This window comes from Hydra vulgaris, chromosome 13, assembly GCF_038396675.1.
Source record: "Hydra vulgaris chromosome 13, alternate assembly HydraT2T_AEP".
NCBI classification, from domain to species: domain Eukaryota; kingdom Metazoa; phylum Cnidaria; class Hydrozoa; order Anthoathecata; family Hydridae; genus Hydra; species Hydra vulgaris.
In genome coordinates this window covers 5,767,501-5,786,150 of record NC_088932.1, presented here as the reverse complement: position 1 = coordinate 5,786,150, position 18,650 = coordinate 5,767,501, and the positions used below count along the sequence as shown (strand labels likewise).

Sequence of the window (18,650 nt, the reverse complement as noted above, 5' to 3'; positions counted from 1 at the left end):
CATAAGTGTTCATGGTAAAACTTGTGTCAAATTTTTTGACCTCATTTTTTCTAATTCCGAGGGTTGTATATACATATATATATATATATATATATATATATATATATATATATATATATATATATATATATATATATATATATATATATATATATATATATATCAGTGGTGTACACTGGATTTTTAGATGTTTGAGTTTTGACGCTTACAGGCATTGTGCAAAATCCAAACTTTTGTATGTTTATACTTATATCAAAAAAGAATGTTTTGGAAAGAATTGGGGTGATTGGAGCTTGGGAACAAAAAAACCTTAATTTTTGGGCCCACCCGGCCCTTAACATGGGAGCAACGAGTTTATAAAATATTTTCTTTACTATTTTTATCTAAATTCATATTCATCAATAAATTTCAAGTTTCATGCAATAATCTCTTAGTGTTCAGTTTTTATGACCCTGCAATCTTTACAGCCCCCTCAAATTGAGGGGGGTTAAAACTTTATATGGTCATAGTTTTTGAAAAATAAGAGATTATTGCATGAAATTTGAAATTTGTTGATAAATATAAATTTAGATAATAATAGTAAAGAAAATATTTTATAAACTTGTTGCCAAGCTCCAATCCCAAGCTCCCCAAGCTCCAATCACCCCAATTCTTTGCAAAACATTCTTTTTTGATATAAGCATAAACATACTAAAGTTTGGAGTTTGCACAATGCCTGTAAGTGTCAAAACTCATACATCTAAAAATCCAGTGTACACCACTATATATATATAGACACACACACAAATACACATGAATTAAATTTTTAAAACATTTTATTTTAAATCAGGCTTCACCAAACGCACCACCATCTACAGTTAAACAAGTTAACGATTACAATCCTTTTGCTGATGATCAAACTAAAAAATCACCAACAACCGTAAGATTCTTTAAGCTTAATTTTGATTTTGTATAATATACTCTTCATTACTGAAAACAAAAGTCTTTTCAAATTTGTAAACTCGTACTTTCCTTTAAACATTTAAAAGAAAATTTTTTTTTAAAACAAAACAAAAAGCTTATCCTATGTAATAGTTAAGGTTATGTAAATTCATTTCTTAAGACTCTTGTGTTTAGATAACTGATTAGGTCATATTTAAAATTGTTCTTAAAAACAATTTTGGTGCCCAAGTTTTCATAATGGTTTAATAAACTAATAAATAAAATGGTTTTATAGAGTTTCATATTTAAAAAAATTAAATGAAAATATTCTTGAGAGATAGCAACATTCGATCAACCTCTGATTTTCATGGCAGCCTAATTATCAGAGAAAATATAGCTTTTGCATATCATAGTCTATGATAATTTATGATGGATAGACATGTTTTATGTAACATATTAGTTAGCAGACCATAAAAAAAAACTTCTTTAATAAAAATTTTGAAACTATTTTACATTCATTTGAAACTAAATTTAACATTCAATATTTTACTATTTTACATTCCTTCAAAACTAAATTTAAATTTTTAAAATCATATTTAATATAAAGTCTTTTAAAATGATTTTTTTTATAAAACAATTTGTTTCTTTAAAAAGTTCTCAATTAGATGCTTTATATAGCCTTATATTTTCTAAATAAACGTCACATAAACTACCTGAACACTTCTGACTACAATAACGTTTTTTCTTAACTGAACACTTTCACAGGCTTGGTCAGGAAACGGGTGCGATCCCACTCTGGCCACACATAAAATATTTAGTTGCGACAACATAGCCACGTCTTTTTAGATTAGCTTTGAGAACATTTAAAAAAATATAACGTGACAGAAGATAACTACTAAAAAAGTTAAGTAAAAAAAGAAATGAATTCTATCGAAGAAAAAAAATAAAACAAAATAAATTATGTTTAGAATAAATTATTTCTAAAATTTTCTCTTTTATAATTTTTTTATCAAATTAAGTGACACTTATATAAAAAGTAACAATTTACTATTAATGATCATTTAGTAAAGAAAGAAATGTTCTTCAATTAATCAAAGCGTATAATATAATTCTTTATTTAAGTATTTATGTTTTATTTCAACAAGGTTCTAATAAAACTAACGTGAATTAAATAATAAAGAAAAAAGTAAATATATTTTTATAACCATTTAATGCTTTGCATAGTTTGCAATATATAATATGTTTAAAATATTTAAAAATTCTTCTTAAGTAAGATAAACAAAAGAAATAATTAATTCGTTGCGTTACTATGAAAATATTATGACAACCTTTACTTTTAGCAGTATCTTTATGTTTAAAAAAATTCTGCAATCCAGAAAAGACCTCTGAAACAGCGATCTATAATGATTAGTTTCCAAACTACACACTAAGTATACATTTAATAACTTTAATAATTTTACTTAAGTCTATCGGTTTATTTTACTATATATATTATAAATTAATAAGTATGTTAAGTAAATTATGATTTTATTTTGTCTTTTGCAAACTAGAAGCATGTTTTTATTGCATTATTATAAAGCAAACTTTAATGGTTAAACTAAAAAGTTAAAATATATTTATGAAGAGGAAGTGGAGCTGCTTCACAATATTGCATATGATGTATTTAGTGAGTAGGCTTTTTTATATATATGTATGTTTTTGTTCTGTATGGACTGATGGCGTGGTGTTGGTTCACCCCTAAGTTAATTTATATAAATGTATGTTTGTGTTTTGTTCAAATCTCTGGGAAGGTGTTCATCCACACATAATTCACTTTGTATATATGTATGTTTGTGTTCTGTTGCCTGTAAGTTAATTTAATTAATAATTTTATTAACTTTGATGATTTTTTTTGAATTTTATTGAAAAAGCAGTTGTTGTTGAAAGTCTTGTTTTTATAAAATCGATCGTACAAACATTTTTAAAAGACTTACATTTAAAAAATAAAAAACTAATCTCTATTATTATTATATATAATTGTTTATTATAATTCTTAATAAAATTTACTTAACTTTATATAATTCTAAAAATAAAATTAAAAATTTTCTTTTTATAATTGATCAATTAAAGTAAATCATCGCTTAGTTTAAAACTGCTTTGCTAATATTGAAACATTTGGTTACATAAGATTGTTACGAATTTAATTGTTTTAGCCTGTTAAAAAGTTTCCGACATACATGGAAACATACATAAATTTAAATGTTCTCAAAACATCTAAAAAGCCGTGGCCAAGTTGTTGCAACTAGATATAATTTGCATGGTCAGGAATAGAGTGCAATCGCACTCACTTCCCGACTAAGCCTGCTTGCAACATTTACAAAAATGTGAGCTGGGTAATGCTCCTTAACAAGGCCTGTCAAAGTATTTTTTTTTGGCAAATTTACTTTTATTACTTTATCTCTAAATCCTTAAATAAAATTTGTAAAAAAAAAAAAATTAAAAAACTTTGACACTGGCTTTCTAAAAATAGTTTTATTACAATTGTAGTTACTTTTCTTTTTATAGAATTCTTGAAAAACTAGAACTGCTGATTAAAATCAATAGTCGCCTTTCACAAAATTTGGTCGCTTAGTACCGCCAATTGGCCACAAGTGTACACCTTTGATATATATATATATATATATATATATATATATATATATATATATATATGTATATATATATATATATATATATATATATATATATATATATATATATATATATATATATATATACACACATACATACATATATACATACATACATACATTCATCAGGCTTGGGCAGAAAGATATGCAATCCCACGCTGTAACTGACCATGCTTATAATGTACATACATACATCAGGCTTGGGCAGAAATGATGTGCAATCCCACGCTGTAACTGACCATGCTTATAATTTTTTACTTTTTATATAGACATTTATTTTTTATGATAAAGAGGTTAGGCATACAACCATCAAGTTTTTGCCCCATTTGGTTTAAGTTTAAATAAATATCATAAATCACTACCTATTGTTTATATGTACAATACAATTAATTAATCTCTTAATTAAAAAAAAACAACTAGAAATAACAAAAAGTCTTCCAATTTTTAAGACTTTGGCTATAGTAACTGCTTAATGCAATTGAAGAGTATTCCTAACGAGTGTAGATAAGTTGTTTGCTTAAAAAAGTATTAAAATGGCGAGATTAACAGTTTGGAATAAACTAGGTTTTAATTTTTTTTCAAGATAAAACTAAGAATAAGTGAAATAACTTTACGTGTTATGTGGATGTTATTTCAAAAAATTGAACAAAGTCAAAAATAAGCGTGGCGTATCTTGAGTTTTTTAGAAACAAAGTTGATGTTCCAAAAAAAAAAAAAAGAAACAATCAACAAAAACCAAAGTCTTCAAATAGTTTTCTAATTGAGTTTAAATAAAATTTCTTTTGTTGAGCTAAAAAAAAGGCAAGAAAGAAACCAAAGCAATGTATCAAGTTTGGTGGAAAAGTTAGTTCTTTACTAGAGATGTTTTGATCTTATGCTCAGCATAGTTTATTTATAAAAATTTCAAATATATCAAAGCTAACTGAATCTATTTGCCAACAAACTACTGGGTTCAATAGACAACAATTTGAAGATTTTAGCAGAGCTTTGATTTCACTTAGAAACTCAAGTAGTAGATCTAAATCTCAAGTTCTGACTGTCTTTCTATTTTTGCTAAAAACTGGCATTGATCAATACACTATTGCTGATTATTTTTGTATTGATTCTCTTTTTGAAGTATCTCGATATTTGCAACAGGTCAAAGATGCTTTTGTCAAAGATTTCATCCCTAATAATTTTGGAACAGGTCACCTAACAAGAGGTGAATGGTTAGCAAATAATAGAGAATTAGCCAAAGAAATATTTAATGCTAAAGAATCTCAGTTGATATTAGTTGTTGAAAGAACTTACTGTTATTGTCAAAAGAGCAGCAACAACTATTTTCAACAAAAAACATTCAGCAAACAGAAAAAAAACAACATACAGTCAAATCTTTCTTATTTTCGATATCAAATTGAAAATTTTTTGGTGTATTTAGACTTTGTGAGGCAACAAAAAATTACTCTTCAATCATGAATGATGTACTATTAGGCATTAGAGATAAAAGCTTAGAGATTTGTTTCATCCAGGTGATATTATATTACTTGATAGAGGCTTTCGAGAATGTCTAAATAATTTAAGAAATACTTACAGTTTAGAGCTAAAAATGCTTGCATGTATAGAAAAAAGTCAAAAACAATTGACAACATTACAAGCTAATCAGTCTAGTATGGTTACTAAGTGTTGCTGGGTAATCGAAAACACAAATTCATTTCTAGAAACATTGTTTAGAGCCTTAGATAAAATACGCAATGTTTGCCTCACACACTCAGGATTGCAGCAGCCCTTATTAATAGATTTTTTAAGCGCCTCTACTCAAAAACATTGATCAGCACTTGTACTTGAGTTTCCTAAATTGCTTAAAGATACAATAAAAAAAAAACAACAACATCACTTTGGGTTTTATCATACAGGGTTTATTGAATCTAATGCTTGGGATAAAGCAAAAAGTTTTTGGCTCTAAGACGTCTTCAAGCTTTGAATTTCTGAAGACGAAAATGGAAATCTCTCTATATGTACATTTGAAACAAATGGAGTATTTTTAATTTCATTAATTTCATTAAGCTAATTCAATTCAGTCTTTTGAGTCACAAGTAGTTTGCAATAATCAATTGTGAACGCAAAGTTCAACTAGAACTGTTAACAAACTCAACTTCTCAAAAGAAAGTGAAATAGTGAACTTGAACTTTCAATTTCTAACCATTTTGATGGTTATTTTTATATTGAGTTGGATATTCGAATAAAGTTAAATGTTGATCAACTACCAAACATATCTTTTGGAGAAAGTAACATGTACAAGTTTATATGCAATACCTACTGCAAAAGGCATTATTTTTTGAAGTATTTTTAATTTTAAATCAAAACTGTATTTAGTGGATGATTTCCCACAGAAACATGATTTGGATATCCCTGATCATTATATTTCTACTTGTGTTTATTATTATTTTAGTGTGAACTAGAAATTAACAAGAAATTAAAGTTACATGAGTTTAAGATAAATTGAATCTATCTTGGGTTGCTCTTATTTTAACTAAAATATTTTTTGTGAATTTTTGTGAAAATAATAATGCATAATAATGTAAATATACTCAAAAATACTAGATAATATAGTATGCATATGTTTAATAAATAAAATGAATTCTTAACTGAGCAAAGAAAACTTAACAAGCAAGTTTTAATTTTAAATATTGTTAAAAATGTACTTTATATTTTATAAATTAGCCTTTTATTACTTAATTCAATGTTAGAAACTTTTGAAAACCCACTAAAAAGCTGTTATAAACAACAATTAACAGAATTGAAATATCCACTCTCACCCAGAAAACTATTAAAAAGTTTTATATATATTTAAAAATATATATAAACTTTTTAATAGTTTAAATAAGATTAGTTCATTTATTAAACAATCATTAGAAGTAATTTATTATGTAATTTAATGGGGTTTTGTGTAGCTTGCTTCAAAAAATGTTTGCGAAACTTGTTTCAAAAAATGTATCAAAAGATAATTTTTTAAGTAATTTGTTTTAAACCCAATTAAAGTATAATGATAAGTAATTTTCCCTTATATATTTTTTCCCCTTATATATATTTTCTTTTTTGTAAGGAATTGTTTACTTTTTTCTTTAGTTTTTTTTTTTTTGAGTTTTCTTCCTAGTTTAAGTTTAGCTTTGCATTTCTTTTTTCATTCCTAAAACATTTGAGCCATCAAAACAATCCTGTCCAAGCCTGATATATATATATATATATATATATATATATATATATATATATATATATATATATATATATATATATATATATATGTTTTTAAGCATAAAATGATGTGTCGTTTATGTACATGTAAAACCATTTAACATAAACTGTAAGCCATTTTAGTCGAGCCACTTTATATCATTATTTAACATTTAAACAAGTCTAAAAATATTGTTTTAACAGTAAAACAAATGAAGTAATTAACTTTATAAAAACTACTCATAAAGTTTCAATGACGATTACGTAAAACAGTTTAAATTATGTTAACAAAAAACAAAGTAAATTTTATTTTAATAACCTAACTTTTCCATCAAAAATGTTCAGCAGAAAAAAAAAATCTGTTATATGATGCATAAAAAAAGAAATCATAAAAGAAATATAAGAAAACTTCTCTTTATCATCTTGCAAGCACAAGAATATTTATTTAGACAATTTTTCATAACAACTAATAACAAAAATAACTACCGACGTGGAACGCCCATGATGGTAATGCAATCATATGGTCTGAACTAGTGTCTTGTCATTCCTCTAAATCTACGTTAAATTTCTACAATGCCAATAATATCAATTTTATACCTAGAACATATAATCCCTCAAATTGTACTGAACTTTGCCCAATATTGGGCAATTATTAAAGCTAAATTATGTAAGATGTTTAGGCAAGCAAAATCAAGTACTGACTTTAAGAAGAAGTGGGATAAAACCACCATAGAGTATGGATTTCACTAGGGGTTGCATCTCAAAATTCATATTTGAGAATTCTGGAATTCATATTCATAATATAGTTTCGAATTCCGAAAATTTCCCAGCGAATTACAAAATTAAAATTGATTTTTTTGTGCTCTCTCTAACTTTTAAATTGCATTTTCGTTTCTGTACATATAAATATTCTATATTCTAATTCTTTAAGAAGGCATAAACAATGCTAAATTACAGTTATTCTGCATAATAAAAGTAGACATAGAGAAAACATTCCTAAATTGCAGTTAATAGTTTTATGTCTTCATTTTATATCCATATGTAATAATTTTTATATTTCGTATAACTTCGTGTTTGTGTCTTATATTTTATGATTTCCAGCTGTGTTGATGTTTGTTTATTCGAGTGTTAAAACATTCCTAAATTGCAGCTAATAGTTTTATGTCTTCATTTTATATCCATATGTAATAATTTTTATATTTCGTATAACTTCGTGTTTGTGTCTTATATTTTATGATTTCCAGCTGTGTTGATGTTGGTTTATTCGAGTGTGGTGTGTATTGAATTATTTGGATCAATAATTTTTAAGTACATATCATCAATATTTTTTAAGTAGGTAAGCAAATAATAGCAGGAATAATAGCAGTTTTAATTTAACAACATTATTTGATAATTATTTAATTTTAATTTTTTGTTTTTGTTTAACAAGTTAAATTATTATCAATAGTACATCCTAAAATGTCTTCAAAAGAAAGTTATTTGGAATACAGAAAGCAATTTAAAAATAAAAGTTCTATTTTTAGATTCATTTTCTAAGAAGATCAAAAAATCTAATAGCAAAATGTAAAATATGTTATGAAATAGTTAAATCCACTGGTTCAACAAAAACATTGCATTTAAGAACAATATACAGTATTAATGAATTAAATGGAGATGTCATGCAAGATGAATTTCCGAAAGCAGCGCATCAAAAATGATTACAAATTATTTAGTCAACAAAAAAGATGAATCACTTTATGCAATTGTATAATAAATTTGTGCCTTGGATAATATGCCATTCAAAGTTTTCTGTACGTCTATTGATTTGAGAAATTTATTTTTGGCTAGAGGCGCTCGAGATTTTGTATTACCAAAATCGCCTTACTCAATTCGCAAAATGGTTTTAGAATACACACAAAAAATACAGGCTGAAATTTTATTAATTTAAAAAAAGATGGAAAACAGTTTTGTTTAACTCTAGATGAATGGACATCTTTAAGAAACCGACGGTTTTGGAATTTAGGTTTAGTTCCTGTTGAAGGACGTTACCCTGCTGAGAAATGCATTACGGCTCTGAAAACCACATTGCAAGGCAAATATCAATAAGATAATATATCTATAACAACGGATGGGGCAGCTGTGATGCAAAAAGGATGGCTTTTACCATGTAATCAGCAGTTGTGCTTCGCACACGCGATACATTTAGCTGTAATTGATGTTCTGTATAATAATTCAAATACAACTAAATTGGTGGCTTACACATATACAGAAAAAGTTAGTGTAGAAGATCAAGGAAATGACTTCAAAGAATCGGATGAGGAATTTGTTGAAGATGAAAATGTTGACTTAATTGAACAAACTTATAATAAAACTGAGCATGATGAGACTGAAGAATTTGGATTTAGTTTTCTTGAATGAAAATGCTGAAATTTTGTGGATTAATAACATTCTCCATTGTCAAGAAGATAATAATAAAATTTAAAATATTTACAGAATTTGACTTAATTCCGAAAATATTTAATTTAGAATTCTGAATTCCAATTTTTTTATTTTTGTTAAAATTTGCATTGGCTAGATCTCACCTTCTCTCACCTGTGATCTCACTGTAGATCTCACCTTCTCTTACCTGTTATCTCACTGTAGATTTCACCTTGTGCAAAATCTTATGACTCCCATCAAGATAAAAATTAGAAAATTTTATTGTACTGAAGAAATTTAATTCTCTTCTTTCTTTATTTTTGTTCTAGACATAATAAGCATTCAATAAAAAAAAATCAACTTTGTAACTCATTCCAATCTTTTTTAATTCAAAGTATAAAAAAGCGTTAGTTTTCTTTAATCTAACCTTTGTATCAAACTTGGCCCTGGTCAAATTTTAACCCCAGTCACTTACTAATGATACTAATATAAGATCTAGTTTTGATAACTCTACCAACAACCTAAAGTTTTACATTAAAAATATTTTATACGCTAAAACATCAAAAAGAAAATCATAATAATAAAAGTAGAAATCAAAAATAAAAAACATAATTGTTTTGATCAAGACATAAAATTTCTGATTATTGCAAGGAAAATAAAAGATAAAGAAAAAAAAATTAAAATCAATAAATAATCCTCAAACAATAAAAAATCATTTTTTTTAACATTTAAATCTAATTCAGATTAATATGTAATAAATGTTTTTTGTAACTTAGTTAACAGTTATTTCAATAAATTTATAACAATAAGATTAAAACATATAAAAAAAACACTAGTTATACATTTTATCTAATAAATAAATAAGAATTTTATGGTGCAAATAAAGATTTGAAAGGTAAATATTTTTTTTTATCGAGATATTCTAAAATTAACTAAAATTATTAAAAATGTGTACAAATCTATCACTGAACTATCAGTATCTATATACAACCAATTATCTTTAACTATCAATCTATCACTGAACAATCATTAACTGTATACGACAAATGTTTGGAAACATTAGTTTCTAGGAACACTTCATCATTTGTTGCATTATTTTGATGAATTTGAATTATTTATAATCAATTTAAAATAAGTATTATGTCACTTTATAAACAGAAAAGTGATGTTCATCTCTGTATAAAATTGTTGACTTAATTACAGTAATAGTAGCAGGGCTCGAATTAAGCGTATCGCGATCATGAATCGCAATTACTTTTCGCACCTTCGTAATTAGTTTTTTCTTAAAATTTGTTTTTTCGTGATCTTTCTGTTTTTCGTGATTTTTTTTTTTTTTTTTTAGAAGATTGATAGTCTATTCGCGAATATATAGTGTTCTTTTACAGTATAAAACTGCAGTGACTTCTGTAATGATATTTTTTTTTTTAAAGTGGAGCATATAGTAAAAGAAAAATAAAAGATTTAAAAAATCAATTAGCAAAAATGTTCAAATGCAAGAAAAAGACCGATTGTTTAAGGAAGGAAAAATTTATAAAAAACAAACGATTAAATACCTATTCGAATCAAGAAATAAAAGATTTTGATTGAAAAAAGAAATAAAAGTTAATTGATTGAAAAGTCACTTTCTTAACTCGAATTCTCAAGGGCTTTATTCCGATTTAGCTCATTCATTATGAACAAATTTAATGATATTTTTATAAGTTTATTTTGCGAAGAATAGTGGAAGGCAATATAGACTCTAAATAGTTATTTAAAAAAAACTTTAAAGTTTGCGAAAGTTAATGCGAAAGTTAATGCAAAAGTAGAACGAATGTTTTCATGTATGAATCGCGTAAAAAATGACTGGAGAAGTTGTCTTAGACGAGATCTCTTAAAATCTCTACTTAGGATAAGTGAAGAAGGTCCTGAGATTGACAAATTTGAACTTGATACTGCTATGGACGAATGGTATAATGATAAAGTTAGACGATTGTCAGCAAATTTTCATTGTTATCCGGAAAAAAGAAAAAGAAAGTCAGGAAAAACAGACATTGATCTAGCGACAGTTACAATATCGGATTTGGAAGAAAGTGAAAGCCATGAAGAAAATTTAATATTTTAAGCATTAAACTAGTGAAATGATTACAAAACGATCAAAATATTTACGATTACGATCTAGTACTTTTTCTATTAGCAATCAAAAAAAGTATAAGAATGTAAAAGATTCTATTATTTAGACATTTTTTTCTTTCGCTTTATTTTATTGAATGAAAAAGTGAACGCTAACTTTTATTAAAAAATACATTGAATGAAAAAGCAATAGATAGAAATATCATGGGAATTTGATAAGTTTACTTAGATAAGAAAACTTACTTAATAAAAATTTAATTATCATTCTTGTTTGTGATTGTGCGGGTTTTCGTGAAAATGTTAAGTTTAACATTTTATCGCGATAATGTTTTCGTCATTTTTAATAGTTTTTTATAACTGTTTCAAATTTATAGATTGTTTTGTTAGAGTTTTAAATAATTTTTTTTACTGTTAAAAATTTATAGAAAATTAAATATTTTAGTTGTTTTAAACAGTTTAAAATATGTAAATAAAATAGAAAATAAAATAATTAATTAAAAGAAGATTATATCAAGTTCATTGATTTTACAAAAATACAGCCGTTAGATTTAATGCAATATAATAATAGTAATAATGTAAATTATAACTAAAGCTACTTTACAACTGCTGAACGTAAATGTTATGACATCTTATGCAAAAATGAGACTTATTATATATGTTATTATAAATAAGTTATAATAAATAATGCCCCTCCCCTCCGGCAGGAGTGGAGGAGGGGTTATGAGCAACAAAAAAATCGCAATTAGATTTTTTTACCTTAATTCGAGCCCTGAGTAGTAGGCACTATTACTAGTAGCGGGCACCACTCATGTCTTTTGACTCATAGCTGATGGCAAACATTGAATAAAAAAAAGGCACCTTTTAATATTAGCTCATTTTAATAGGAGTTTAAGAAATTTGTAAATATGTAACTTATGTAAATTAATAACAACATCATAATTTAAAATTGAACCCTAAATTGAACCTGAAATCTTTTAACAGTTAGTTTATAAATTTAAGTTAAAAACTTCTATATGATTTATGTTTTTTTTAAAAAAATAAAAGTTACATAAGTTAAATATGTTTATTATTTATTTACTTCTATGTTTAATTTCTTTAGCAGCATAGATATTAGCCCTTTTCGAAATGACTGGTTCAATGGTGCAAATGTAAAAATTCCATTTTATTATACACAAATGTAAAAATTCCATTCTATTATGTAAAGACCTCTGTAAAATGTAAACATCTTTAAGTCAAGTTGAGTTTGTGGATTATATATGCAAGCTTGCCCAGGAAGGCGTGCAATTTCAAGTCTTTATATTACTACGCAAATAATATTTTGTTTTGATGGTTTAACCACAGTTTTTAATAATTGCGCTGAAATGATTGTTTTTAATTTCGTTGAAAATAAATAACTTTGACACATTTATCTTTACTAACATTTTTTTATTAGCAAAACGCTTTTAAATAAAGTAGCTAATGGTTTTAATTAAAGTAACATTGAAAGTTGTATATTTTTTTATTTATATTATTTAATTATATAAGATTTTTTTATAAGTAAAAATAACAAAAGTAAAAATTAAAAAAAAAAATTTTAATTTCAGCCAAGGTCTCTTTAATAAACTTTATATTAGAATCATTAAAGATTTTGTTAAGAATAAAAAAAAAAAAGGACAAACTTTTTTGAAAGCTGTTTGAATTAAATAACTTTGATCTTTACTAACGTTTTTATATTATTGAAACGCATTTAAATAAAGTAACAAATCACTGCTAATGATTTTTTATAAAAACATTAATGGATAACGTATATTTTTTTATATTTATATAAGTATTTATTTTTTATTTCAAATGTTTTTAAATAAAAAAAATTTCAATTTTTTAAATAAACGATTTAATTATTTTTACTTTTGTGCGAAGAATTGTTAAGAATCTTTTTTTAAACTTTTAAATGTGCGCGTTTATTAAACAATCCTTAGTTTTAAGTTGTTACTTTATTTAAAAAGGGTTTCGCATAATATTATAAAATATTATAAAAACATTAGTAAAGATAAACGATTCAAAGTTATTTATTCCAAACATAAATATAACTTATCGTTATAATTTTTATTTATTTTAGTTTTAATTTTATTTTTGCTATTTTAGTTTTATTTAAGTTAATTTTATTTGAAAAAACCTTAAAAAATATTTTACTAAGTGTTGGATTTGAACTTTCGGAATTATTAGAATCATTGCAATTAATTTATTCCTTTCAAGCAAATACTGTAAACATATGTATTAAAAAACTTTATTGCATAGCAAATAAAATTTATTAAAAAAATTTAAAAACCACAATATTTAAAAAAAAAAAGAAAAACCACAAGTAACATAATTAGATTTTTAAATAAAATTTTTTGTAATTTTTACTCTTCCATTATTCTGTAATAGTGTCCATATAATTTTTCTAGAAAATAAAAAGTAATATTTAATATTTTTTTACTGGATATTCTAAATAATTTTATTGTTTAAATGTCTTGCATTTTTATTTTCATTTTGATTATACAGGTATATCCTCAAACAGCTGCAAATTATGGTTCTACCCCAGCAAACCTTCAAGCTACTCGAACTGATCTACCTCCATACAGTTCTCAGCAGTATGGGAGTGGTTATGTAAGTTTTTTACTTTATTTACTTTTTATAATATTGCATTATTATAATACATTGTAATATTTTGAATTATGTCTATAGAGTTCAACAGATGCTGCAATGAAACAAAGGCAAGAGGTAAATAAATTTTTATATAGATAAATTTAACTCTTTCTCTCTCTTTCACTCATTTTTATTCAGATTATAATCTGAATAAAAAAAATAGTTCTTCACAAATGAGAAAATAAGTAATGATAAAACTTGAATAAAGTGTGCTATAAAAATAAAATATGTTTTTATTTTTTAATTTACTTAAAAACATAATTCTTAAAAACTTTATATTTAAACAACAATAAAACAAAAATATTAAAACTTATATTTTCTAATGTCTAACGGGTGATGCGGAAGTTATCGGACAAATCCTAATTTCATTATTTGAGCATAATAATTAGTTTTTGTGGTTTTATGCGTAGGCATAAACGTTCTATAAAATATAAACTTTATTATTTGAAACACAATTATTTAAAATGAGGTTAAATGCAGCTGAACAGGAATCTTTTTGAAATTGACTAAAAATGTTTTTTGTAAATAAACCTAATATTAAAAAAAAAAATCGTAAATCATTTTGAAAAGGAAGGATTTGCTTGAAGTACAATATATGATAACCTAAAAAGACTTGAAACTGTTCAATCGTTTTCTGATAGAAAGCACCCTGGTCATCCGACATCCTGGACTAGACAGAAGAACCAAGTTGTCAAAACAAAACATTATATGCGTGGTTAGGCAAAGTGCGCGACATCGACTGCGATATGTGACATGCATCAACTAACTTAAATAAGGAGAGGCGCAATACATTGACTCAATTAAAGTGATTAGCGCATCAGAGTGTATATGCATCAACTGAGAGTTTTGGTTTGAACAGACAGTATATGACTGCTAACCTAGTTTTGTATATATATATATATATATATATATATATATATATATATATATATATATATATATATATATATATATATATATATATATATATGTATATGTATATATAATGTTTGAATATGATATTTTAGGAGCTGGAAAGAAAAGCTGCGGAGTTAGATAGGAAAGAACAAGAGCTTCAAAGGCAACAAAATGAAAGAATTGGTATTTACTATACTTTTAGTTTGAAATAAAAGATATATAATGGCTAAAAAAAATGAGCAGTTTTTCTAAAAATTCCTAGAGTTTCCTTTATTTAAATATATATAAGCCGTAAAATAGCCTATCAGATCGAGTAAGGTTTCTGTAATGCAACTTTTATGTCTTAAAAAAAAAAAAGTGTTGAACACCATTTACAGCACTGTTTGATGAGTTTCAGTCTAACCACTCAGTAGCTGAAGCCACACAGATTATTGCAATCGAATAGGTCAGGGCTTGGTATATGAGGCAAAAGCACAATGTTATGTCATGATACAGGTCTAGTTCCTGCAGACTTGTGTTTTGAGACATTTGAAATAAACTGCATACTTCATAACAAGAAAACATGCTTAAAGTAGGAAAGACCTCCAAGCTTGGTGTATAGATACTAAATCAACTTAATACTAATTAGCTCAATTAGAGATAAACCTCTTATCATTGTACCACATGTTTGATAGGCTTGACTATTTCATCACTGATAAAAAGTAATTACTATACTTAAATCACACCATGAATCACCATGGACTAGGGCTAAAACAACCACCAAAACCATCTTTAAAAGTTGACCTACATCCTAAAATAGATGTTGCTTTTGGTTTAGCGTGATGCGCTCAGGTTTTTATATTCAGACCTGCATTTCCCTAATGTGCTTCGCTCAACTAGCACATTAGAGAAATCAATCAAGCAGAACTTATAAAAAAATATAAAATTTAGTTATGTAATAAAAAAATAGTTATAAATTATTTTTTATTAATTGTTAAAAAGTGCTCATTTCTTTTCAGCCTACCCAAATCGTTTAAAATATACAATAGTTATCAATAATTTAGACTCAGAATAATACTAGTAGTTTCTTAGTTATTTGTGCTTAAAAAAGTGCCTTTGTTTTTATTTTTGTAATTTTATTTTTAATACGGTTTACTATTTATGAAATTCTCTATAACATTTAAAAAATAACAAGAAAATAAAAAAAGTTAAAGGTATTTTATTTTAAAAATAACAAAAATATGTAAAAAGGTCAAAAATCTAGATTATAAGTTTAGACTCAAGATTTTTCATTTTAAACTGTATGTCATCTGTATGTCAAACGTCTGTTCAGGCTCATCTAAAAATAAGCCTCTTGTAGGATTCAAATGATTTTCAAGCCTCTCAATGTATTTGTATTGGTCCGATCTACCAGTTACAAGTAGCATAGTTCTGGTCCATCATCTATGATACAACCCTAGATCCCAACTGAACTCCCTCCACCAAGGTGCAATAAAACAATTATGAAACGTCTCATTATGGTGTCTTCAAACTATTACTATATTTTTTCTATTAAAAACTAAATAATTGGAGACATTGCTAAATACTTTTTTTTTAAAGCTCATTATCACTTATCTTGAGAATTTTTTTGCAAAATTGTAGCCATTTTGAACTAATCTGATTGTTTAAGCATTGTTTCTTCTAGCAGTAGTATATGAGCAAAGTTTACGATCAATTAATCTTCTAACTACTGTCATTTTGAGTCATTTTTAAAAGCTAGATTTATTTCTTGTGCAATTTGTTTGGCATTATACTTAAAAATTTTTCAATTATGTATATACTATTATAATCAGTGATTATCATCAAATTTCTGGGTCTTCCAATAGTTTATCTAATGTGCTATCTGTTTTTTTTCCACTTAACTATTGTTTTAGTGACACATAACTGAAATACATTCTTGAAAATCAACTGCGTTTTTCTTGTAAAATTACCAGCAGGTGGAAGATAATAGTTCTTTCTTTGATTTCTTTTGAAATTGATGTTTAACCCACTTTCTAAATATTTTTAAGGCAAATATTAGGTAAAAATGGTATATTTTGATTAGCATGCACTAACACCTAGTAAATTAATTTTTAAATAGACTAAATTGTAGTATTTTACAGAATATACTTTATCTAACATTAAAATTACAATCTTTAAAAAAATACATTGTGTACTTATATAGAAAATAAGAAATAGAGTCTAGTTTTATGAGACACATTTTAATGTGTTTTAAAATGCTACTATTAAAAATAATACTAATATATAATATAAAATACTAATATACAATAATAACTTAATACATCAGATAAAAGGGTGTGTTTTTTTGAATATTTGGCAACAAACTAATTAAATTTAAAAAAGTTTTCTTGAAACCTTGGTTTAATTACTTTTATTTTAAGAAAAAAGAGTTAAAAGCTAGTTAAAAGGAAATTTTCTTTCTTAGTCTCACTATAGTGTTTTATTATTTTTTTTTTTTTCAGGTATTCAAGTTAAAAATTTTCCACCACTTCCGGCATTTTGTTGTTTTAAACCATGTTATTATCATGACATTAAAGTTGATATACCTGTTGAAAAACAAAAAACATGTCGCTTATTATTCTATGTTTGGCAATGTAAGATTTTTTATTTAATAAAATTTGTCTTTTTGTCAACTATTTCAAAATATAAAATAATAATCTAAAATAGAAATAAATATTGGATAAAATTATAATATTATTAAATATTGTATAAAATATTATCAACTTGTCAACAGTAACTATTTTGTAACATAAAGGTTATACTAAATATTCCCATATGTTATATATAAGTTAAGTAACTTGTTTTTTGTTCTTAAAATTGAAAAAAAAATTAATACTATAGCTTATATTTATTAATATACCTTTTTATGAGATTTTTTAACCTTTTTATGAGATTTTTTTGCATAACGCAAGTATATATAACATTACTCAATATACATTTTTATTAGTTTTTTCCATTAATATACAAATTTACATCATAAAAAGTTAAATAATTAAGTTTCGAAGTAATTAAGCTTGGATTATATAACATAGAAACTTTAATTTTTTTCTAAATTCTTTGTAGTGAGACAATTTTGAATTACTATATATCAACAATTTAACCGCTACAATTAACAATCTTGATTGCTCTTTAAAGCTTTATGCCGATGACATCATGTTATATAGTTCATTTTGCAACATGGATCATAGCCACACTTTGTTAATGCTTTTAATAATGTTGTACTTTGGTCAGAAGCATGGCAATTACCTATTTCTTCCAGCAAGTGTTTAGTTTGTAGAATACTTTAACTATAACTTAGGAGGTCATAATTTAGCTTGGTTTTTTTAATATAAAAGATCTCAGTGTTACTCTGGGTTCTCACCTTAACTATAAAAAACATATTTCAAACATTATCCATGCAGCTAATACTAAAGCATACCTTATTTTAAAATGCCTTAAATCTCGCGATCCTAGTATCTTAGCAAAAACCTTCACTACATATATTAGGCTTATATTAAAATATTGCTTCCCAGTTTGGTTGTCATATCATGTTGAACTAATAAAGGGAGTTAAGAGCATGCAAAAACGCTTCACAAAAAAATCTTAAACAATTTAACTTACTATAGTTGACTTCAGTTGATTTGGAGTCGCTTAAGATAAGGCAATTAAAACATGACTTATTAACTTGCTTCAAAATTCTGCATAACTTGGTCTTAATTGATAAATCTAGGTTCTTTTTTATTGACAACAAATACAACACGCAAAAATATAAATATAAAATGCGCA

General features: G+C 25.4%; 1 protein-coding gene across 3 annotated transcripts in view; it reads left to right on the top strand.

The window, feature by feature from the left end:
• The window catches only part of LOC100203821 (secretory carrier-associated membrane protein 2), an 87,672-nt gene that overhangs the window by 9,313 nt on the left and 59,709 nt on the right, over positions 1-18,650 (top strand). Inside the window, exons 2-6 of one of the 3 annotated variants that reach the window (XM_065816318.1) lie at positions 830-919; positions 13,827-13,931; positions 14,010-14,045; positions 14,978-15,050; positions 17,348-17,479. The exons of 1 other annotated variant lie outside the window; for it this stretch is intronic. In XM_065816318.1, coding sequence (XP_065672390.1) covers positions 830-919; positions 13,827-13,931; positions 14,010-14,045; positions 14,978-15,050; positions 17,348-17,479 — 436 coding nt within the window. The remainder of the gene's footprint in view (positions 1-829; positions 920-13,826; positions 13,932-14,009; positions 14,046-14,977; positions 15,051-17,347; positions 17,480-18,650) is intronic. One more of the 3 variants, XM_065816320.1, reaches the window with a different exon arrangement.